Source organism: Eleutherodactylus coqui, chromosome 3 (genome assembly GCF_035609145.1).
Source record: "Eleutherodactylus coqui strain aEleCoq1 chromosome 3, aEleCoq1.hap1, whole genome shotgun sequence".
Lineage (NCBI taxonomy): Eukaryota > Metazoa > Chordata > Amphibia > Anura > Eleutherodactylidae > Eleutherodactylus > Eleutherodactylus coqui.
Window position 1 is genome coordinate 157,300,610 of NC_089839.1, and position 23,972 is coordinate 157,324,581.

General features: G+C 44.2%; 1 protein-coding gene across 1 annotated transcript in view; it reads left to right on the forward strand.

Annotated features, from left to right (window-relative positions):
- Positions 1-22,599, forward strand: part of CACNA1I (calcium voltage-gated channel subunit alpha1 I) — a 459,267-nt gene extending 436,668 nt beyond the window's left edge. Inside the window, exons 33-36 of the mRNA XM_066596427.1 lie at positions 18,847-19,021; positions 20,750-20,763; positions 21,317-21,502; positions 21,589-22,599. Of these exons, the coding sequence (XP_066452524.1) occupies positions 18,847-19,021; positions 20,750-20,763; positions 21,317-21,502; positions 21,589-22,272 (1,059 nt within the window). The 3' untranslated portion in view covers positions 22,273-22,599. The remainder of the gene's footprint in view (positions 1-18,846; positions 19,022-20,749; positions 20,764-21,316; positions 21,503-21,588) is intronic.
- The last annotated feature ends 1,373 nt before the right edge of the window (positions 22,600-23,972 follow it).

The window sequence follows — 23,972 nt, forward strand, 5'->3', positions numbered from 1 at the left end:
GTTCCCCAGGTTGTCAGGGCCCTTTTTGGTTCTCATTGCTGCTGCCCAACATGGGGACAGCACTGTGCTAGTAGCGTGAGTCGACTCTGCCACTTTAAGGTTTCTGCTGCTGCTCTCTCCAGCTCACACTCCTGCGTTCCCTCTCTCACAGTCCTCTGATGCAGTTCAGGTGCAAGGAAGTCTTAACTAGTCTTAGCAGTGCCTGCTGCATCTAGTATGATGACGTCATCCGACCACCTGAATCATACAGCAGTAAACAGACAAATATATCGTTATGAGAACTGTAATTTCACTGACTACAATTTTATATAGCAGGGGGCTAACATTACTATGTAATTGATCTCTTTTCCGAGCTTGTTTCTGGTAGGATATATATGTTATAAGCTTAGTTTTAGTGCTGTATTTATGGTCTGAGCTTGATTGTGGTGCCGTATTTATGTTAGAAGCTTGATTCTGGTGCTGGATGTATGTACTGAGCTTGGTTCTTGTTTATGTTATGAGCTTTATTCTGGGGCTGTATTTATGTACTGTGCTTGTTTGTGGTGCTGCATTTGTTATGATCTTGTTTCTCATGCTGTATTAAATCACAAGCTTATTTCTGGTGCTGAATTTCTTATTTTGCTTCTAATGTTATGTTTATTATGTGCTTGGTTCTCGTGCTATATTTATGCTGCAAGTTTGGCTGTAATGCAGCATGTACGTTTTGAGCTTTCTTCTAGTGCTATACTTGAAACTTTTTTTATTGAGGAGAGTGGTGGTAGAAAACTGAGAGATTTTACCTAGACTGCCCTGAAAAACAATCCTTTAAAAAGGAGGGCTACATAGTGACTTTTGGCTGCAACAGGAGTTGTATGACCAAAAATCGCTGTGTAACTCTGGCCTCATACAGTCATTGGAGTCAATGGATTTGTGGTGATAATCCCAGGTTGCTGTGACCCGCAGGGCACATAGAAATCAACCAAGGTTGGACTTTTTGTGATCTGTGTGTTGTGGTCGTAGCAACCTGCGACTTCAATAAGAGTTTGTCACCCCTGTCTTAGCCAAAAGTCTCCATGTAACCCTACCCTTACTTGTGCACAATCTAAAAATCTAATTAAACAGACTGCAGACATCTATGATACTAATATCATGAAGGACCCTCTGTGACCAGTGAAGTGCAACAACAAGATTTGGCATTGATTCTACAAGTGAATTGAAGACATCTGGAGGGATGTTGAGCCATGCCATCTGGATATCCACCCACAGATTCTTGGTGTAGGATCTCAAGTGAGAATGAACCCCTCCATCACATCCCATAAATGCTCAATTGGGCCCATTTCTGGTAAAAAATCATCCCACACCATTCATAAAAACTCTCCAGATAGCTTCTGGGACCATTTCTGAACAACTTGGGTCTGGTAGTATGGTGCATTATCCTGCTGGAATATTCCATTTTGGGGTTACATGAAGTCCATGAAGGACTGCAAATGGTCACCAAGCAGTGAGATGTAGCAGACACCAATCAATGACATGTTTAGGGGATCAGTAGACCCAACTCATGCCATAAGAATACACCACACACCAGTATGGAAGCACCACCAGCCTGCGCAGTGCTCTGTTGAAAACTGGGGTACATGGCTTCATGTGATCTTCATCACACACAAACTCTACCATCAGCCCAAAACAACTGGTAGTGTGGCTCGTTGGACCACCCCACATATTGCCAATGCTCTAGGGTCCAGTTAGCAATTTCAAGGGTCTAGGTGAGTTGCTGTGTCTGTTGTTGTGGTGTTAACAAAGGCATTCTGGTTGGTCTTCTGTTCCCATATCCTATGGAAGCCAAAGAACACTGCATTGTAGGGCCTCCTGCATTAAATATGCATACGATTTCTGCCACATTCACTTGTCTGTTCAGACAGACCGTTCAAGGCCAATGGTGCCAGTTGCGATCATTATGCACCTGTTGGCGGCCACTGTGCTGTCCACTATGAGTGGTATTGCCTTCAATGACGTATTCCACACATGACACTGTGAATTTAAGATTGTTAAATGTCCACACCACTTTGGAAATGGACTGTCCTTTTGGTCTGAACAGATATCTGTCTGGGATGATTTAGTGAATCCTGCAGTGAGCAGGGGGTTGGAACCGAAGACCCTGGAGGTCCCTTCCAACTCTATCATTCTATGATTCTATAGTACCGACTACCATGTCTCATTCAAACTCAAATAATTGACATTGCCTTGCTAAGAGCACGCTGGCCAGCGTTCAACCTCACTCACAAGAGAATACCTTACAACTTGTACAAGCGATCCCCTGAGGTAATCAATACTGCTATCCCATGACTTTTGGCATGTCAGTGTATTTTGATTGGCTTACTATTAGAGATGAGCGAGCACCAAAATGCTCGGGTGCTCGTTACTCGGAACGAACTTTTCGCGATGCTCGAGGGTTCGTTTCGAATAACGAACCCCATTGAAGTCAATGGGCGACCCGAGCATTTTTGTATTTCGCCGATGCTCGCTAAGGTTTTCATGTGTGAAAATCTGGGCAATTCAAGAAAGTGATGGGAACGACACAGCAACGGATAGGGCAGGCGAGGGGCTACGTGTTGGGCTGCATCTCAAGTTCACAGGTCCCACTATTAAGCCACAATAGCGGCAAGAGTGGGCCCCCCCCCCTCCCAAAAACTTTTACTTCTGAAAAGCCCTCATTAGCATGGCATACCTTTGCTAAGCACCACACTAGCTACAACAAAGCACAATCACTGCCTGCATGACACTCCACTGCCACTTCTCCTGGGTTACATGCTGACCAACCGCCCCCCTCCCCCCCACAGCGCACACCAAAGTGTCCCTGCGCAGCCTTCAGCTGCCCTCATGCCACACCACCCTCATGTCTATTTAGAAGTGCGTCTGCCATGAGGAGGAACCGCAGGCACACACTGCAGAGGGGTTGGCACGGCTAGGCAGCGACCCTCTTTAAAAGGGGCGGGGCGATAGCCCACAATGCTGTACAGAAGCAATGAGAAATCCAATCCTGTGCCACCGCCATCAGGAGCTGCACACGCGGGCATAGCAATGGGGAACCTATGTGCCACACACTATTCATTCTGTCAAGGTGTCTGCATGCCCCAGTCAGACTGGTAATATGTACCTTAACAGTAACCGCGTTGGTGGTAATGTGGTGGTGACTGCGGACCTAGTAGCACGGTTGCATTTTGTTGGTTTTCGGAATGCGGCCAGGATTAAGTGGGCCGTGGCGGGGGGATGGTGTGGGGGCTCTCTTGTTGTGTCGGTAAAGGTGAAATTCTTGGACTGCCACCAGACGAACCAATGCAAAGGCATTTGGGAAACCTCTGTTTCCACACCCCAGAGACATACCATTAGCAGCGGTATAGGCAGAGCCCATAATTCGTAACATTTCAGCCGTAGCATTAGAACAGGCCCCACTAACATATCACTAGCAGCATTATAGCGGGAGCGCAGTCTTCGTTCCATGTCAGCAATAGTAGCACTCAAGACAAGCCCCAGTAACAATTCCGAAGCAGCAGTATAGCGGGAGCGCAGTCTTCGTTCCATGTCAGCAATAGTAGCACTCAAGACAAGCCCCAGTAACAATTCCGAAGCAGCAGTATAGCGGGAGCGCAGTCTTCGTTCCATGTCAGCAATAGTAGCACTCAAGACAGGCCCCAGTAACAATTTTGAAGCAGCAGTATAGCGGGAGCGCAGTCTTAGTTCCATTTCAGTAGCTGCAGTATAGCCAAGGCCCAAGTTACATTTATGTAGCTAAAGTGTAGGCCAACCCCACACACACTTCTGTACCATGAGTGCAGGCGAAGAACATACAAATTGCTATGATTACACTGTAGGTGAGGGCCCCAAAAAATTGGTGTACCAACAGTACTAATGTACCTCAGTAAAAATTGGCCATGCCCAACCAAGATGGCAGGTGAAACCCATTAATCGCTTTGATTAATGTGGCTTAAGTGGTAACTAGGCCTGGAGGCAGCCCAGTTTAACGAAAAATTGGTTCAAGTTAAAGTTTCAACGCATTTAAGAGCATTGAAACATGTAAAAATTGTTTAGAAAAATTAGATGAGTGAGCCTTGTGGCCCTAAGAAAAATTGCCCGTTCAGCGTGATTACGTGAGGTTTCAGGAGGAGGAGCAGGAGGAGGAGGAGGAATATTAGACACAGATTGATGAAGCAGAAATGTCCCCGTTTTGGATGGTGAGAGAGAACGTAGCTTCCATCCGCGGGTGCAGCCTACGTATTGCTTACGTATCGCTGCTGTCCGCTGGTGGAGAAGAGAAGTCTGGGGAAATCCAGGCTTTGTTCATCTTGATGAGTGTTAGCCTGTCGGCACTGACGCTTATCATTGGCTTGAGGAAGGTCTATTACGACCGAAACGTTGCCGTAATTTTTGTAATGGGGAAATAAATCTTGTATTTTTCTACATTGCTGAATGCTGCCAGTCACTATTTCCTTATTCCTGACGGCACTGACGCTTATCTGTGATGATTCCCCCAGCCGCACTAAACACCCTCTCCGACAAGACGCTAGCCGCAGGACAAGCAAGCACCTCCAGGGCATACAGCGCTAGTTCAGGCCACGTGTCCAGCTTCGACACCCAGTAGTTGTAGGGGGCAGAGGCGTCACCGAGGATGGTCGTGCGATCCGCTACGTACTCCCTCACCATCCTTTTACAGTGCTCCCGCCGACTCAGCCTTGACTGGGGAGCAGTGACTCAGTCTTGCTGCGGAGCCATAAAGCTGGCCAGGCCCTTAAAGACTGTTGCACTGCCTGGGCTGTACATGCTGCTCGATCTACGCACCTCCCCTGCTACCTGGCCCTCGGAACTGCGCCTTCTGCCACTACCGCTGTCGGATGGGAATTTTACCATCAGCTTGTCCGCCAGGGTCCTGTGGTATAGCAACACTCTCGAACCCCTTTCCTCTTCGGGAATGAGACTGGGAAGGTTCTCCTTATAGCGTGGGTCGAGCAGTGTGTACACCCAGTAATCCGTAGTGGCCAGAATGCGTTGAATGCGAGGGTCACGAGAAAGGCATCCTAACATGAAGTCAGCCATGTGTGCCAGGGTACCTGTACGCAACACATGGCTGTCCGCACTAGGAAGATCACTTTCAGGATCCTCCTCCTCCTCCTCCTCCTCCTCCTCCTCCTCAGGCCATACACGCTGAAATGATGACAGGCAAGCAGCATGGGTACAGTCAGCAGTGGGCCAAGCTGTCTCTTCCCCCTCCTCCTCATCCTCCTCATGCTCCTCCTCCTCCTCCTGAACGCGCTGAGATATAGACAGGAGGGTGCTCTGACTATCCAGCGACATACTGTCTTCCCCCGACTCTGTTTCCGATCGCAAAGCGGCTGCCTTTATGGTTTGCAGGGAAGTTCTCAAGATGCATAGCAGAGGAATGGTAACGCTAATGATTGCAGCATCGCCGCTCACCACCTGGGTAGACTGCTCAAAGTTTCGAAGGACCTGGCAGATTTCTGCCAACCAGGCCCACTCTTCTGAAAAGAATTGAGGAGACTGACTCCCACTGCGCCGCCCATGTTGGAGTTGGTATTCCACTAAAGCTCTACGCTGCTCATAGAGCCTAGCCAACATGTGGAGCGTAGAGTTCCACCGTGTGGGCACGTCGCACAGCAGTCGGTGCACTGCCTGATTAAAGCGATGTTGCAGGGTGCGCAGGGTGGCAGCGTCCGTGTGGGACTTGCGGAAATGTGCGCAGAGCCGGCGCACCTTTACGAGCAGGTCTGACAAGCATGGGTAGCTTTTCAGAAAGCGCTGAACCACCAAATTAAAGACGTGGCCCAGGCATGGCACGTGCGTGAGGCTGCCGAGCTGCAGAGCCGCCACCAGGTTACGGCCGTTGTCACACACGACCATGCCCGGTTGGAGGCTCAGCGGCGCAAGCCAACGGTCGGTCTGCTCTGTCAGACCCTGCAGCAGTTCGTGGGCTGTGTGCCTCCTATCTCCTAAGCTGAGTAGTTTCAGCACGGCCTGCTGACGCTTGCCCACCGCTGTGCTGCCACGCCCCGCGACACCGACAGCTGGCGACGTCCTGCTGCTGCTGACACATCTAGATTGCGAGACAGAGGTTGAGGAGGAGGAGGAGGAGGGTGCTTTAGTGGAAGAAGCATACACCGCCGAACATACCACCACCGAGCTGGGGCCCGCAATTCTGGGGGTGGGTAGGACGTGAGCGGTCCCAGGCTCTGACTCTGTCCCAGCCTCCACTAAATTCACCCAATGTGCCGTCAGGGAGATGTAGTGGCCCTGCCCGCCTGTGCTTGTCCACGTGTCCGTAGTTAAGTGGACCTTGCCACTAACCGCATTGGTGAGGGCGCGTACAATGTTGCGGGAGACGTGGTCGTGCAGGGCTGGGACGGCACATCGGGAAAAGTAGTGGCGACTGGGAACTGAGTAGCGCGGGGCCGCCGCCGCCATCATAGCTTTGAAGGACTCTGTTTCCACAACCCTATACGGCAGCATCTCAAGGCTGATAAATTTGGCTATGTGGATGGTTAACGATTGAGCGTGCGGGTGCGTGGCGGCGTACTTGCGCTTCCGCTCAAAGACTTGCGCTAGCGACGGCTGGACGGTGCGGTGCGAGACATTGCTGGATTGGGCCGAGGACAGCGGAGGTGAGGGTGTGGGTGCAGGCCATGAGACGGTCGTGCCTGTGTCCTGAGAGGGGGGTTGTATCTCAGTGGCAGGTTGGGGCACAGGGGGAGAGGCAGCGGTGCAAACTGGAGGCGGTGAACGGCCTTCGTCCCACCTTGTGGGGTGCTTGGCCATCATATGTCTGCGCATGCTGGTGGTGGTGAGGCTGTTGGTGGTGGCTCCCTGGCTGATCTTGGCGCGACAAAGGTTGCACACCACTGTTCGTCGGTCGTCAGGCGTCTCTGTGAAAAACTGCCAGACCTTAGAGCACCTCGGCCTCTGCAGGGTGGCATGGCGCGAGGGGGCGCTTTGGGAAACAGTTGGTGGATTATTCGGTCTGGCCCTGCCTCTACCCCTGGCCACCGCACTGCCTCTTGCAACCTGCCCTGCTGCTGCCCGTGCCTCCCCCTCTGAAGACCTGTCCTGTGTAGGCGTTGCACACCAGGTGGGGTCAGTCACCTCATCGTCCTGCTGCTCTTCCTCCGAATCCTCTGTGCGCTGCTCCCTGGGACTTACTGCCCTTACTACTACCTCACTGCAAGACAACTGTGTCTCATCGTCATCGTCCTCCTCACCCACTGAAAGGTCTTGAGACAGTTGCCGGAAGTCCCCAGCCTCATCCCCCGGACCCCGGGAACTTTCCAATGGTTGGGCATCAGTGACGATAAACTCCTCTGGTGGTAGAGGAACCACTGCTGCCCAATCTGAGCAGGGGCCCGAGAAAAGTTCCTGGGAGTGTTCCCGCTCCTGAGCATGTGTCATTGTAGTGGAGTGAGGAGGCTGGGAGGAAGGAGGAGCAGCAGACAGAGGATTCGGATTTGCAGCACTGGACGGCGCAGAACTCTGGGGGGATGATAGCTTGCTCGAAGCACTTTCTGCCATCCAGGACAGGACCTGCTCACACTGCTCATTTTCTAATAAAGGTCTCCCGCGTGGACCCATTAATTGGGCGATGAATGTGGGGACGCCAGAAACGTGCCTCTCTCCTAATCGCGCAGCAGTCGGCTGCGACACACCTGGATCAGGAGCTCGGCCTGTGCCCACACCCTCACTTGGCCCTCCGCGTCCTCGGCCGCGTCCACGTCCTCTAGGCCTACCCCTACCCCTCAGCATGCTGTATTACCAGTGATTTGATTTCCCAGGCAGGAATTAAATTGGCGCAAGCCTGCAGGCCAAATATAATTTTTTCGCTTCTTTGCAAAGGGAAGGCCCCACTGCGGATATTCAATGAACAATACGTTTAATTAATAACTGTGGTGTGGCCCTGAAAAAGTGTCACACAACTTTAGTGTAGCAGAGTTATTAACTCTGGCAGAGCAGGTATTTGCCAGTCAGGAAAGACAATGGCGCAAGCCTGCAGTAAACCGTAGCTGGTTGCGTTTGATTTTTGTACGTTCTCCACGCAGCACACACGTACACGGAGACCTTAGGACTCACACAGGCAGGCCAAATATAATTTTTTCCCTGCTTTTTTGCAAAGGGAGGGCCCCACTGTGGATATTCAATGAACAATACGTTTAATTAATAACTGTGGTGTGGCCCTGAAAAAGTGTCACACAACTTTAGTGTAGCAGAGTTATTAACTCTGGCAGAGCAGGTATTTGCCAGTCAGGAAAGACAATGGCGCAAGCCTGCAGTAAACCGTAGCTGGTTGCGTTTGATTTTTGTACGTTCTCCACGCAGCACACACGTACACGGAGACCTTAGGACTGACACAGGCTGGCCAAATATAATTTTTTCCCTGCTTTTTTGCAAAGGGAGGGCCCCACTGCGGATATTCAATGAACAATAACTGTGTTGTGGCCCTGCCTACACAATGCTGTCCCTGCAGTATCAATGGAGGGTGCAATGCTCTGCACAGACGATTTTTTGAAAAAAAAAAAAAAATGCAACACTGCTAACAGCAGCCAGCACAGTACTGCACACGGTTAAATTTGGCCCTAGAAAGGACCGTTGAGGTTCTTGAAGGCTACACTCACTCCTAACACTCTCCCTGCCTAAGCACCACTTCTGTCCCTAATACCGGGTGCAATGCTCTGCACTGCCGATTTTGAGAAAAAAAATAATAATTTTTCCACTGCTAACAGCAGCCTGCACACACGTAGATGTGGCCCTAAGAAGGACCGTTGGGGTTCTTGAAGCCTACACTCACTACAAACACTCTCCCTACAGCAACTCCAATAGACCAGCACTTTCCCTCACTAACTCACACGGCATCTGAGCCGAGCCGCGGGAGGGGCCGACTTTTATACTCGGGTGACATCTGATCGCCCCAGCCACTCACAGCAGGGGGGTGGTATAGGGCTTGAACGTCACAGGGGGAAGTTGTAATGCCTTCCCTGTCTTTCAATTGGCCAGAAAAGCGCGCTAACGTCTCAGAGAGGAAACTGAAAGTAACCAGAACACCGCGTGGTACTCGTTACAAGTAACGAGCATCTCGAACACCCTAATATTCACACGAATATCAAGCTCGGACGAGTACGTTCGCTCATCTCTACTTACTATCAGTCATTTGTGTAATTAGGCCTTGGAGTACACAGATAAATGCTCCACTTCTGTCATTCTGCGGCTCACCAGAATCAATTCACAGTTAGCACAGTTGATAATTATGGCAAAGTTCCATTGAACCTGAAGTCATGAGTATCTCACAATTCCAGAAAAACAAGCCTATACATGTTATTATAAAGAAAATTGGCGATATGGATTTCTTCCTTTTTCCAGTGAAATATCGCATTAGGGTAAAAGTCTTGTGGCGTCTGCGTTGGCTCAAGATTTAATGTCTGTTCTTAGAAATGTTAAATCATTTATCTTGCAGGATTTTTATTGATAAAGCATTATCAGCTCAATACAGGTTTAAAACGCATTAGAACAAGTGGTGATGGTAAATGTGTACATACAATTGATTCAATCTGTAATTACATCATAATTAGAGACCCATTTTCATGCTTAAATATGCTTGTACTGATCAATCTAGTTAATCTTGCCCCACTTTAAATAATATTCTTAATCAGTAAACTCTGTGGAAATGTATTATAATTTTAACATGAAACAGCATTATCTCATAATTAAATTTGCATCAGTCATATTCTTGAACACCCAGTGATCTGGAAATTAGCATGCAGCCCACTGAATTGTTCTTTGCTTTAATTGTTGAATACAACTAAGAATAAACCCCCATCAGAAATCAGAACGTTTCTATTTTTTTCCCTTTCTGTCTCTACTGAAAATAGCGACTTTTTATATAACACATTTAAACCTCATCAAGGACATCTGCAAGTGAACTGAGCAATGCAGATTTATTGAACACAACCTTTTACACTTATTTTATACATATTGCAAAAGGGATTTGACAATTCCTATGATTACGGAGCATTCCCCTGCTGAGACACCCAGCGATCCATTGTTTCAGATGCATCATTCATTAAAGGGGGTGTCTGAGATGGAGTGGGGCAAGAAATGGTTAAAAAATAAAGGGACACTATACCTACCTCTTTGATTCCTTGCCAATCTAGCACTGCAACTCCAATACTCACCACCGTCATTCCTGCCACATACGCCACCAAATACACATGTCAATTACTAGCCTCAGTGGTCTCAGGTTTCATTCACACGAGCAGCCGGCCGATATACGCTGCCCATCTGATGCATTGGTTTTCAATGCATCCGTTCAGATAGGCGTATTCCCTTTGTGTAAAAGCACCCAGCCGGCCAAGAGAGTGCACAGGAGTGCATTTCGGCCAGGTGCTTTTACGTCGGCCAGGAAAGATAGTTCAAAAACTATCTTCCTGGCTGGAATACAGCAGCAGCTTCCATAGACTCCTATGGTAGCCTTTGGTAGATGCCGGAGAAGGGAGGTTGGGGGGAGTTTAGCAAAACTCCCAACCCCTTTCCTCTTCCTCTCCGCCTCTTGCCAACTGTTTGCAATGGGAGGAGGCGGGATGGGGCAGGAGCTAGTTGCTAAGGTCCCACCCTGCCCCCTCCGATTGCTGGCTGCCGAGAAGGGACGTAGAGGGGGTGGGAGTTTAGCACACTAGTTCCAGCCCCGTGCTGCCCCCTTCCCTTGCCGAGAGTCAGCGAAGGGGCAGAAAGGGGAAGGCAGTTTAGCATAGCTAAACTGTCTCCCCCCACCCAATGGTAATCTGGACTCAGTGTATATGCACCTGGCCCGGGCCATCTGAATGGGTGCATATACACCATTCACGCGATTTTTGGTTGTGCTGTGGCCGTGACACAGCCGTCCGAAAATCCCTAAGCTCGTGTGAAAGAGCCCTCAAGCTGTATACCACTGAGACCAGAGCCTGCAGTGGCCATGTATATACACGAACACAGCACTACTGCGGTCTGTCAACAAGCCTGCTGGTTAAGACAGGAGTACTGGTGCTGATTTTCTGGGGGAAATTCTGGCCAATAGCGAAAAACAATGCAATGTAGCAGGAGCAGGTCAGGTTAGTCACGGCTGAGGACCTGGAGGAGAAGGCAGAAGCAGTTTTTAACCACTTCTGCCTTCTCCTTTACAGGCTAAATAGCACTTAATGAGTGCTAGGTAGTGCAGAGATAAAATTGAAGTGTTAGTTCCACTATGTGACCCGGCTCTGTTAGTGACAACTGTTACTACAGGGGATATCTCCTCCTGTAAATGGGGCTATTATGGATGCCCCAGCTACAATGGAAAAGGATGAAATTTAGACAATTAGTAGACAATTTGAATGACCACCAGAGGTCTTATATGACATCACAGGGGACATGGATGTTAAAAAATAGTTGTAAAATACATTTAAAAATATTGCAGTCTCAAAAAATATATATTTAAAACAGAAAATGACCCACCCCTGACGCCAATCAAAACTGTCGCCATATGTCCATTGTAGTCTAACAATACAAATTACATATCAAAACTTCTGAAACAAAATGGAGAACCATTCAAGTACTTTAGCGTAAAAGTAGTAAATTTAAAAATAAACAACTATAAATTTAAGAATAAAGTTTTTTTAGCCCTAATAAAATGAAAAAATGGAAAAAAATAATTAAAAAATAGCCCTATATGTCACAGGAAAAAAAACACAGCAAAAATAATGTTCGTAGCTGAAGAAAAAGAATTGTGCAGTTAAACCACCACATGGGTAAAATACTTAAAAAAGTGTCTGGTCCTTAAGGTACAAAACACCCTGGTTCACTAAGGGGCTAAGATTAAATGAATGGGAATGCTATGTAATATTAGATTTATCTTATGGACAGATATAGAGTTCTCATTTCTGTCTGCCATAAAAACCAAGAATACTAAGCCCACCCTCTGTTAAGCCACACCCCAGTCACCTGCCCGTAGAAAATGAAAGCTATAAGAAGAAAATTGATTCTCTAGCTCTTTGTAAAATTTCTTGAAGACACATCGTTCATGCATATACAAAACCCCGCAGGAAAGGTTATAAATTACTTTTAGCGTTTATTTCTATGATGCTCTACATTTATAACCATCACAATCTATGGGTATTTTTAAGCATTTTGAATTCCTACATTAGTAGGTGCCTGCATTTAAAGGTTATTGTCCAGTGGTAAAAGAACATGTACTGCTTTAAAAAAAAAACAAAAAAAACCCTTTTTAAAGGTCCCTGCAGCTCTAGTCTATGCCAGTCTCTGCTTACTTTCAAGCACAGCAGATCACGTGCCGTCAGTAGCACTGAGCCCAGTGATTGGCTGCAGCAGTCACAAATATAGATGGCACATGATCAGCTGTGCCAGTCTAGGCTGGCAGGGATTGGAAAAGCTGTGATCTTATGTGGGTGAGTAGAAGTCAGCTTGCTATTTTAAAGCAGGTCCGTGCTTTTGAAATGTTTGTTTTACCCCTTTAAGGATATTTTTAAGCAAACAACATGACACATATTACATGCTTAAAAATGAAAAGTATGTTGAGTGTTTTTTCCATCACTCAATTTTGGCCAAATGCACATGGGCAGAAATTCCGCGTCCGGATTTCCCGCAGAATTTCCGCCTGTGCCCGCTGCCATAGGATTGCATTAGATAATGAAATCCTATGCAGACAGCCGTGATTTGACCGCGTGAAAACACGCGCCTTAAAGAAATCGCGGCATGTCCAGCACCCGGCATATAGCAGAGCGGGGAGCCGTCAGGAGCAGGTGAGCCACAGTGGTCACTGCAAGGGCACGGCGCACATCCCGCTGCGAGAATTCTTACAGCGGGATCTGACCCAGCCATCTGCAGGAGGCCTTTTGCTTATCCAAGGCCCAAATTGGTACATTCAATATCTCAAAGGTTCCATGAGGCCATTTTTAAGAATGCTGGTAATGCTCAACCACAATGCTCTTCACTCGGATAGGAGGATTGTTAGGATGGAGATGTACATGCAATATTCAGGAAAGGTTATTCAAATTAGTGGTTTTGTAATGGACATTTTACATTGGGAGGAGCTGAGCAGATTGATATATAATTGTGAGAAAAGATTCTGTATACCTTGTATTTTATTCTTTTACCCTTTAAGGACCAAGTGTTATAAATATACGGCTTTAATCCCGGCCTATAGTAAAAGTATGGCGCAGGATTAAAGGTCCTGTAATCAAGCAGAAGCAGTTCAGGTCCTTGGATGTCAGACACAGCCAAAGACACGGAGGAGAAGGCAGAAGGCATTTCCTTTCGAGGCTACATCGCGCTCATTGAGTGCTATGTAGTGCAGAGAGAAAATGGAAGCGTTATTTCTGCTATTCAACACGGCGATCACGTCCCTTGACACAGCAGAGCTGCTCTTCGCAGACCCAGATCAGCTCTGCCCGTGACTGATGTCACTACATGAGGGATGTTTTCCCCTGTAACTTGGGCTCCCATGGGGGCGCCTCCTATGGATGTCTACAGCTACAGTGGAAAAGTGTGAAATGTAAAAAAAAGAGACAATGTGAATGTTCCCCAGAGGAAGGGGTCATAGATGGTTAAAAAATAGTTACAAAAATAAGTAAATAAAAATTACAGAATACAATAAAAATATATGCGCTTTATAATCCAAGACTATACAAATGATATATCAAAACGTCCAAAACAAAATGAACAACCCATTCTCATACTTTATTTTAGTGTAAATATACTAATTTTAAAAATAAACAACTATAAATTAAAAAACAAACAACATTTTTCTAGCTTTTTACCACCAATAAAATGGAAAAAAGTCAGTAAAAAAAGATATAATAAAATTGCCCTATATGTCACAGAAAAAAAAAGCAGCCAAAACAATTTTGGTAGCTAAAGAAAAAAAAATAGGTGAGTAAAATCCCAAAACACCCTGGTCCTTAAAGGGGTTAAACTGCTCATTCAGTTCTTTAAAGTCCAGTGGGTGGTTCTGTTTCTTGATTGATAACCTTCCTTCTGTAAGTATACATATAGCTGTCAATTCACCTAAAATGAAGGTACTTTGGTAAACTGTTATCAATGAAAACCATTTGCAAGTTTGGACGTTATTCTAAAGCAATACCAAACATCAAGTAGTGCACAGCCTCTTTCCATATTGCTTAGTCTGCTTATGAAGATATGATATATACAGCATCCTTCAAGTTATGCCACAGAATCTGTACTTCCCTAAACATAAATCATTCGTTACTTGATATATTTGTGACTTTTGGGTTATTGTCTTGTTACATCACCCCATGCCTCCCAGCCTGACTACTGCCCTTACATTCTACTGTAATATATCTTGATATGCTTTGGAATAATTGTCCCTTAAGGCCCTTTTACACAAGACGATTATAGTTCAGAATCGTTCAGATTCCTGTGCTCCAACGGAAATTTAAATGATAATCGTCCCATATAAACGCATGCAGCGACTGAAAGTTGTTCAGTCTTTCAGTTCCTGCCTGCCATTCAGTGTAAACAGCAGCCGGTCACTTCTGAACTGCTGTCTGCTTGCTGTTAATGGAGGCGGATGAGGGGAGGACACACCCCGGCCACTCCGCCTCCATTGTGGCAGCGCTGTGAGCAATGCTAGCGATACTCACTCCTGTGTAACAGTGTAGGCCGAGCATATATGAGTGGGGTTCCCACTCTATGGCATCAATATGCTTGATGTGACAATCACTTAAACATTTAACAACTAGTTAAGAATATTATATATTTTTGTAGAAATTAATTTAATTTAGAAACAACATCTCACCTTTTGTTGATGTTTTTTAAATCTAAATCAATTACATAAAAACTAATATAACATTTTACCTTGGTTCCACCATTTCGAATATATTGATGCTGAACAACTGCACAGATGCAGTACCTGTTTATCCTAGTTTTTTTGTGAGTGCACGCCTAGTCAATACAGACAGGAAAATAACCAGAGATCATAACATCTCATTACATATGACTTTTGGGAATGTTAAAGGGGTTGTCTAAGTCGTAACACCTCTAGTCAACCTCCTTCCCATGTAGTAAAATATTGATAGCTGAGCTCTGTTATTGGCTGCAGCCCCTGTGACATTCAGTAAAATGGGCAGGACTGCAGCTGTCAACGGAGACTGGAGGGGGGCACCGAGCACCGTCACGGGATTCAGTGGGAGCGGGGAGAGGTGAGTATATGCTGATTTGATATTTTACTGCATGGACAAGGGGTTGTCCATACATGTTCCAACTTGGACAATCCCGTTAAACAGGTGAAGAGGTTGTTGGCCAGATCTTTTGCGTCTGAGAAACCAACTCTTCCTGAAAAAATATGAAAATGTATCCTTTATATGTGTTTATTACATACATTACAAAATCTTCTAAGGACAAAAAATGGGAAAAACAAAAAAGTGACAGGTGCTCTTTAAATTAAAATCAGGAAACAAATTAAATGAAATCAGGACAAAGCTTAATTATGAAATCAAGCGAGAAACCTCTAGATATTACATTTAATAGCTCTAGTAGTGATGATGGCATACATTCTATCTCTTACCCTGTGGCAGTGAAAAGATTAACCACGCCTGTGGCTTACGATGTTCCCTGTATTTACTAAGACTTAAACTGCTTAAAGTCTAAACCGTAAACTGCTTACACTACTTTGGCCTTATTTCCCTAAACTCAGGCATTCCCCGATGTCTGTCCCAGTGAACTACAGTAGATTTTTGTCCGGCTCAGACAATACATGGTAGTTTTCATAGTCTAAGCTCTAGTTGTTGAAATGCTTTCTGGAGGTTTTGACATTTGCCGTTTTGACAAGTATCTTATTACTGCTGTGAAAATGCAGCTTACTTGTAAGAACACACAGTTTCCTAACAGATGTAGCCACATGTCAACCACAGCATTTTTGGAAACTGGGTCATGAGACTGAATCACACTGACTGTTTCACACCTAACACTTGTTTTAATACTGCCTTAACTTAGTACTAGTATGCCAAATGAAAAAGAAAAAAAGAACCCCAAAAGGCCCCCCAAACACTGCAGAGTGTTTCAAATGATCCATATAAAAAAGATGACATTGACTTTACAATTCTATGTAGGTCAAGAAAAGTCAGCCTTGGGTTGTCCATGTGCTTAATGGATTTATTTAATTGGAATTTTTTAACATGTGAGTTTCGACTTCAAAGACAACTTTAAAATATCATCTCTCAAAATGCAACATATATACTGGTGGTTGATTTGTGCTGTAGATATAGAAACAGCTTCTACACTAGCATGTAGCCAGAATTTAACCCTTTGCAATCCAATTTTGGATACAGGGTTTCCTAGGAGGCTTTCCCTTTCTGCCATTATACAATGGCGCCATCTGCTGGCTAGAGCCAGTACTGCGGTATGGGACATGCTGGAGAAAGCCCCGAGAACACAGCGGCCAGTAATATACAGTAAGAATACCCTGCTAGATGTCTGCCGACGTCGGAGCTGTACAGCCTTCAATCAGAATGTCTTCAGACGTCAGACAGTGGATTGGAAAGGGTTGAAGTCCATTGAATTGCATTGGTTGTCACAGCAGCTTAGAGTTCTTATTGTCATATCAAATATTTTTTTTCCTAATAAAATGTTTTCGGAGAGTATTAAGATGTATTAAAATATGTGCTTATCAGCATTCTTGAAAGAAAGAAATTCAACTCCAGATGTTCATCCTCAAGCTGATACCCCATGATGCAGAAATTATTGCCTCAGTGGTGGAAATACTACCTTCTGTTTCTTTTCAAAAATATACCCAATCAATACACAACACCGAACTCCACATCTTCGATCTCCCGTCTTGGTGTTCCAGTGCAAAATTGTTTATGGTTTTGTCTATTTCCTTTCCTTAGTAACAGTTTCTTGACAGCTATACAGCCCTACAGACTCATAACATTGATTTGTCTTCCCACGTTAAAAGCATGGATAGAAATACCGATGGATGTCTAAAATGCCTGTAACAATTGTGTGGTGTGATTTCTCCCCTATCTCTCGAAGATAAATGCTTAAGAGTACATTCACACAGCGAAATGTTTCCTACAGCGGGAAATCCACATCTAAATCTGCATAATTTCTTTGTCAAAATTGACACCATTGGTACAGATTTTCACATGGACTTTGGTGCAGATCTGCAGCTGATTTCACCCTTTCAATAGAAGGAGTGAAGGATGATGCTGATTTTGGTGCTGATTTTCCATTCTTTTCTGCTACATGTGTACGTACCCTTCAAAAGTACCTGTCATGTCTCTGTCAATTGGGACTGGTTGTGTAGCCTCGTAGCCACAGCCTGTCTTTTCGTAAGAGTCACCACCATTTGCATGTTCAGGCTCTTCTTAGATCCGGCTCTCAGCACAGTGAATCTAAGGGGGTGGTCTCCTCTGCTCACTGTCACTGGGTGATATCAGTGGGTGGAGAAAACCTGACCCCATCCATAAATAGGGACTGCCCACTTGGCAAATTGCCAGCGTCAGAAGCTGGATTTTAGAGAAGCCTCTACAGTTGAATAGGAATGAGTATGAAAAAAAGGCAGCAATAAATAAATTAGTACTCGGCACTAGTAAAATAAAAAAGATAAAAATCACAAGATCCTTTTACACAGGCTGACTATTGGCCGAAAAATGGATCAAACAAGCCATTTTGGCTGGTAGTTGTCCAATGTAAAAGTGAGCTGAAATGATGTAACTAATGAACGACTTCTCACTCGGTTAAACATGCAGTCGTTCATGTCTGAAGGACTGCCTGTTCACTGTAAATGGAGGCAGATGGCCAGTAGAAATCTCTGGCATGTTCCACCTCTATTCATTTAACAATTATTGCTCCTGTGTGAAAGCACAAGTGGGACCGTTGTTGGGATGGCTGTTGGATGCTAAAGTGCCAGACAGACATCCCATGTAAAAGCATCCTTAGCTACTTCGGGACTGTTGAATGACTATAAACATCCTACGGTCCTGAAGAGTTATGGAATAGTTCGAGATCTGTGCTGCCATTAACTGCAACTATCACAGTTAGCTCTGATGATGGCCGTTAACTGTTTAGGTGCCTCAGTCAAAACTGATTGCACGTCTAAACAGTTAGCGGGAAAGGGAGACTCCTTCCAGTACTCTATCGGTATCCCTTTGCAGCATGATCAAAGTGCCAATGGGTTAGCATGACAGCCTGGAGCCTAAAGAAGGCTCCCAGGGCTGCCTTGCAACATCAAAAATCACCAAATTCTGTATATTGCAGTATATTGTACAAACGATCACGTCCCCTGTGGAGACTAAATAAAAAAGTGTAAAAAAAATTCAAAAAGTTTATTTAACAGGTAAAAAAATAAAATACTAAAAGCCAAAAAAAACCTTTTTCCCATAAAAACCAAAACAATTAAAACCCTCTGCATATTTGGTATCACCATGTATGTACAAGTCCAAACTATTAATATATCACTATATTTATCCCACGCTGAGACTCCGCCCAGCTGCAACCACCAATGGAAGCGTGATCTTGCTAATAAGGTCCGCAAGATTGTGTGCCTATTGGCAGCTGAGCAGAGTCTCGTTTTATCGCGGCAGAGCTGAACTGTCTCCCCCGGCCAATCATCTGAATGGGCGAGATGCAGCCGCGATGCGGGTGGCTGAAAATCACAGCGCCCGTGTGAGAGAGGCCACAAGCTGGTACCTGTACATGAGAACAGCCTTTTCCTAAAGTGGATACAATGTGATCTTATTTTGTTTAACTAATGACTTTATTGTAGCCTCTGCAAAACAATGTATCAGTGTGAAGCAAAGCTGAAGTCTCACTCTTCTGTTTTCTTAACAGGAAGGCCAAGATAGTCCAGATTCTTTGGGAATTGGAGTATTTGGAGAAAATCTGTTCCCCCTTGCTAGCATCCCCGGTTCCCCTGTACCTGATCACTACCTGTGTGAGATTGACAAAGTCTCATTAACTCCAGCAGAGTCATGGGACAGCTGGCTGAAAGAAGAGAGCAGCCCAGGTGAAGAGTTTCTTTTAGCAGAAAACGTGGTTTAAATGCACTGGTTTCTAAAGCATTGCTATAAAAAAACATGACGGCTCATTTTCAGGCAAATTGTCGAACTAACACAATTCTTGCGGAGGGGCACTGACCTTTAGATAACAATGTTTCTCTGGAAACATAATGTTCTAGCATTTTGTCCACCAAACGTACAATAACACGGGTTCTATCCTTTCAGGCTTTTCCTCTAGGATTCTAAATGAATACGCCGCAGTCACTGCAACACCATGCTTTATTTGCAGAATAAATTGGGTTATTTGTAATTGTATTTTTTGCTACATTCAGACTGAACAGACTTTCTTCTGAATAGATGAAAAAATAAGAGGAAAATGTTACATGTTGGGAGAGCTCTGGTGGCCAACACTCCGGCTATGGTAATGGGCCACAACAAAACCTCTGGGCTTGAATTAGAGTAGTAGAGGAATATATATCAGCAGTTGCCATGATTTTATCCATTAATGTTAGGAATGACTAATCTGATATCTAAAGCATTGCATCTCATTATAGCACTTATATATTGTATGTGGCACCTTTATAAAGTAGCAGAAGTCAATCTTAAAAGACCGAAATGCACCAGGAGTGAAAAAGAGTTGCATAATTTTTGTTGAGCCACTTCGTCAGTCCGGCTGGATTAAACATGACAGGATGTCTGGGGGTGAAACTACTCCAAAGGTTTTTGGATGTGCCAAAAGTCCTGTAGGTAGCAGGGAGACAGGGAGGTAAGAGGTGCTTCAGGACTTCTGGCACATCCAAAAACCTTTGGAATTGTGTCACCCCCAGGCATCCTGTCATGTTTAATCCAGCTGAACAGAAGTAGGGTCTCGACCCCGAAACATGCATTCACTTGCTGGTTCTTTATGTTGTTTAATAAAAAGGAAGTGCTTTCACCATTGCATCGTGTACTTTTAGCTTTCAACTAGCTTAGAGTGTTGCACTTTCACCAGCAGTATTTTACCACATTCTCTTTCACTTTCTCTAAACGGTACTTACTTACAACTAGGGAGATGACACCAGTTGTATTTAAACAGGTAGAATAAAGATTGTTATTATCTACCACAGCAGGTAGAATAAAGATTATTATCTTACCACCCATCCTAAATAGCATTGAGGGATTAAAGGGATATTTCAGTTCCAACACGTTATGCCCTTTTCCACTGAACAAGAATCTCACGAGGCTCGTTTACCCGATGTAATGAGCTGGTAACATAATCACCAGCTTGTTTGCTTTCGAGCAGCCTGTTTAGACTACATGATTCTTGCTGAGAATTGTGCAGTTTTCGTTCACTTATCATTTAGTGTTTCACATCTCTATGAGAACGATCAGTGTTTCAACTGCCCAATGAGTGAACGAGCCGTTGCTGATTTTTATGCCAGCTGAAACTGAATGATGAGTGAGAACCTCACGATTCTCATTCGTCACTTAGTTGTTGGCTCGCATTTAAACTGAACGATTATAGTTCACTTTCGTTGTTTGAACACTTTTGTGAATGATAATCGTTCCTTCAAAATGCACCATTATTCCCTATCCTTGAAATAACCGGCTGATTGGTGGGAGTCCAACCTCTGCGACCTTACTGATCATGAGAATAGTCGTTCCCCGAATGAAGGGAGCTCAGGTCAGTCAAGCTCACTGCGCTCCATTTATTTGAATGAGATCACCGAAGATTCCCGATTCCACCTGTCAGCTAGTTACCCCCTCTCCTGTGGAGAGAGGATAACTTGCTGTAACCGGAATACCCAATTAACTCCAATGTTTCTGTGCTACTTTGTAAAATATGCTTTTCTGAGTTCCACCAAATATTCCTAGTAGAGAAAGAGATGATCAGTAGACTGATAATTTCTCAATATTCCTGGTATGTACCAACAGATATTTTGTTTTTTGAAAAAGGAAAGTAAAACAATGCTGAAATGTGAGAATGATTTCACATTACGTTTATTTGTATGAGAACAAGCATCATGAAATATACTGAAGATTTTATAAAACTACTTATTGCAATAAGGATTTATTTATTGTTTACGCATTTTGAAAATTGCAGCCATTCTAATTTCAAATATTATTTTATACTTTGAATATGTTTATCATTAAGACCTGTTCTTTTCTACCAATATTAATAGTGGTAGTAATAAATAGTAATAATAAGAAGAATCTATTTATTTCACTTGTAGACAAAGAAAGCAGCTTGCCATGCTCATGACAGTAACCTTGTTTTCCCATTTATTTTATCCCCAGTTTTTGCTGCTCCGGTTTCTTCTCAGCCTTGTCCAACAGACTCATTGATTCCCCTTTTGCCAGTCCCTGCAGAGTTCTTTCATCCATCTATACCTACCACAGATACTGATCCAGAAGATCAAGCACTTAAGAAAAGTCTCCCCAGACGTTCTCCTCCAGAGTCTTGGGCAACATTACGTTCACCTGATACCAACTGCTCACTTCTTAGGCAGGTAAGTTTTGTTCTCAAAGGAAGAAATATATACATAGGAATGACAATTTTCATGTCAGTAAATTGATGATATTCCTGTTACTTCAGACAACAGAAAGCAATTCATCAATGGAAAGTGGCAGCCCGACCTCTGAAGATAGCCTACAGACAACTCTTGAGGACAGTTTAAATCTAAGTGACTCCCCCCAATGCACTTTGGACCTCCCTGATCTCCGTGTAGCTCCTACATCACATCGTACCACCCTTCCTATTTCTTCACTTACCATGGTACAGAGAAGAAGCAACCGCCCTAGCTTTGCACTTCAGAAAGTTCGCAGGCATCAGCGAAGCCATAGTAGTGGTGGTAGCACTAGTCCTGGATGTACTCTTCATGACTCTATGGACCCTTCTGATGAAGAAGGGGCTAGTGGAAGCCTAAGAGGAACAAGTGAGCCCTCAGAGACATTTAGTAGTTTATCCCTCACATCCCTCTTTACACCACCTCCCTCCTTAACACCACCTGGTGGTGTAATGAAAAAATGCAGCAGCGTAAATAGTCTATCTGTTGCCTCCTCTAGGATAAGAGGAGCAAAGCAATTTTACGCAGTCGATCCACAGGGCTTCCTTTCAATGCCATCTTGGGTGATGGATTTTTACCAAACTTCTGCTCCCTCAAAGAACCAAGAAAGTCATAGCAGTTCTGCAAAATTACCAGCTGTGGAAAGAGGGATCCCCACAAGTAGTGTCTCAGGAAAAGTGGATTTTGGCAATAATAGTCGGCGAAACAGATGAGATTTTTTTTATGTTTGTGTGTTTTGTTTTTTGGGAGGTTGGCAGGTCAGGTTCCTGAAGGATGATTTCCTAACTCTGTTATGGGGGGAGGAATAGCCTTACGGCTCCCAAACAGACCAGCAGGAAATGCTACATTACCTCACTGTGTGAGCCAGCCAAGCAATGCAACTGGAGAGATGAGAGGTAACGTTGGCTGAGCTCTCAGGCTTTGAAGTGGAAGAACCGCTGTACTGTAACCAGCCTCTTGGGCTATCACATATAGTATATAATACATATATAATTATTTTATTTATATATATATTTTATTTTTACTCTTGCTTGGGACTTCTTGAAAGTTTGTATTATAAAAGGTACCTTTATGTGGCAATACAAATATTTGGTGAAGGAGAGTTAATGACCTTGATTTTGGTAAAACCTTGATGTTCCTTTTTTTGTGAATCCCATACATACAATCAGATCACACTAACTACTTATGGGAGGAAATACATTTAGGGATATTCCATCTATTGATCAGTTTCTTAGGCAGTGTAATCAAATTGTTGACAATCTCTTACAAATTTATATTTGCTACCTATATCATGTTGTTTCTACTGTACGTTGAAGATATAATGAAGAAGGATATATAGCTGCTAAGTACTAATGTGCTTTATAGCACAGGATTATACTGTAAAAAATATTTTACAACTGGGATGCAAATACTGGAAGTAACAAAGAGTCAATATCCTACAAAATGCTATAGAACTGCATTCCTCTAGTACAACGCTACATTTTTACAATTGGTGTTATGTAGTGTACCGGTTTTGTATAATCAGATATATGTGTCATGGCTTGGTGTCTCAAGAGAGAAGAGGAGTGCAACAATGGGTGGCTTTTACTTCATGACGTTGTTTAAGCTATAGTTATAGAGTTAGTCACATTGTTCCCAAATACAATATATTCGGATTTTTGGAACAAGCTAAAAATTAAATAGACTTGAAGGTATATTGATTATATATAGCTGGCTAAGAATTTTTGGCACCCATGTTGGTAGCTCACATTCATTTTTATTGGCACACATTTTGTAATAATATGGTGCAGTTTATACAAGTAAGCACATTTATAAAGAAAATGGGACATATGAAGTGATGACTACTGCGACATCCTCATGACAGTGGTTAACTTAAATGGGTTTTCCAGGAAAAATACATGAATGGACTATGCTTAGGATAGGACACAAATGTGTACAGTGGGGTGCCGATGAATAAAATAAAGAAGCTCGTCCATATGTGTGACTGTGCTTGGTACTGCACTATCCAATTGAACATTGCTGAGCTACAGTACCATGGACAGCCACATGTATTGACATGTTGATGTGCCTAAATGCACATAAAAGGGGCCATGGAGGTCATTAGAATGTGTTCCCTTCTTTCTGCTAATCAGTTGAGGATCCTGCAGTTGGGACTTCTACCGATCACACTGATTGCTATCCTAATGATAGATCATCTATGTGTTATTTCCAGAAAGCCACCTATACATTAAAAATGTTGAAAACAGTTGCATTATGACATCAGTGAGGTTTTAGCCAACTTTCTTATTGCGACTATACATTTTACATTTGAGACATTAAACATTTCAAAAAAGTTTCCAGTGAGCACAAAGTTGGGCGATAAAGTTTTGTGCTGCCAAATTTGGGTAGATTTTTACAAACTCTACTTTTAATA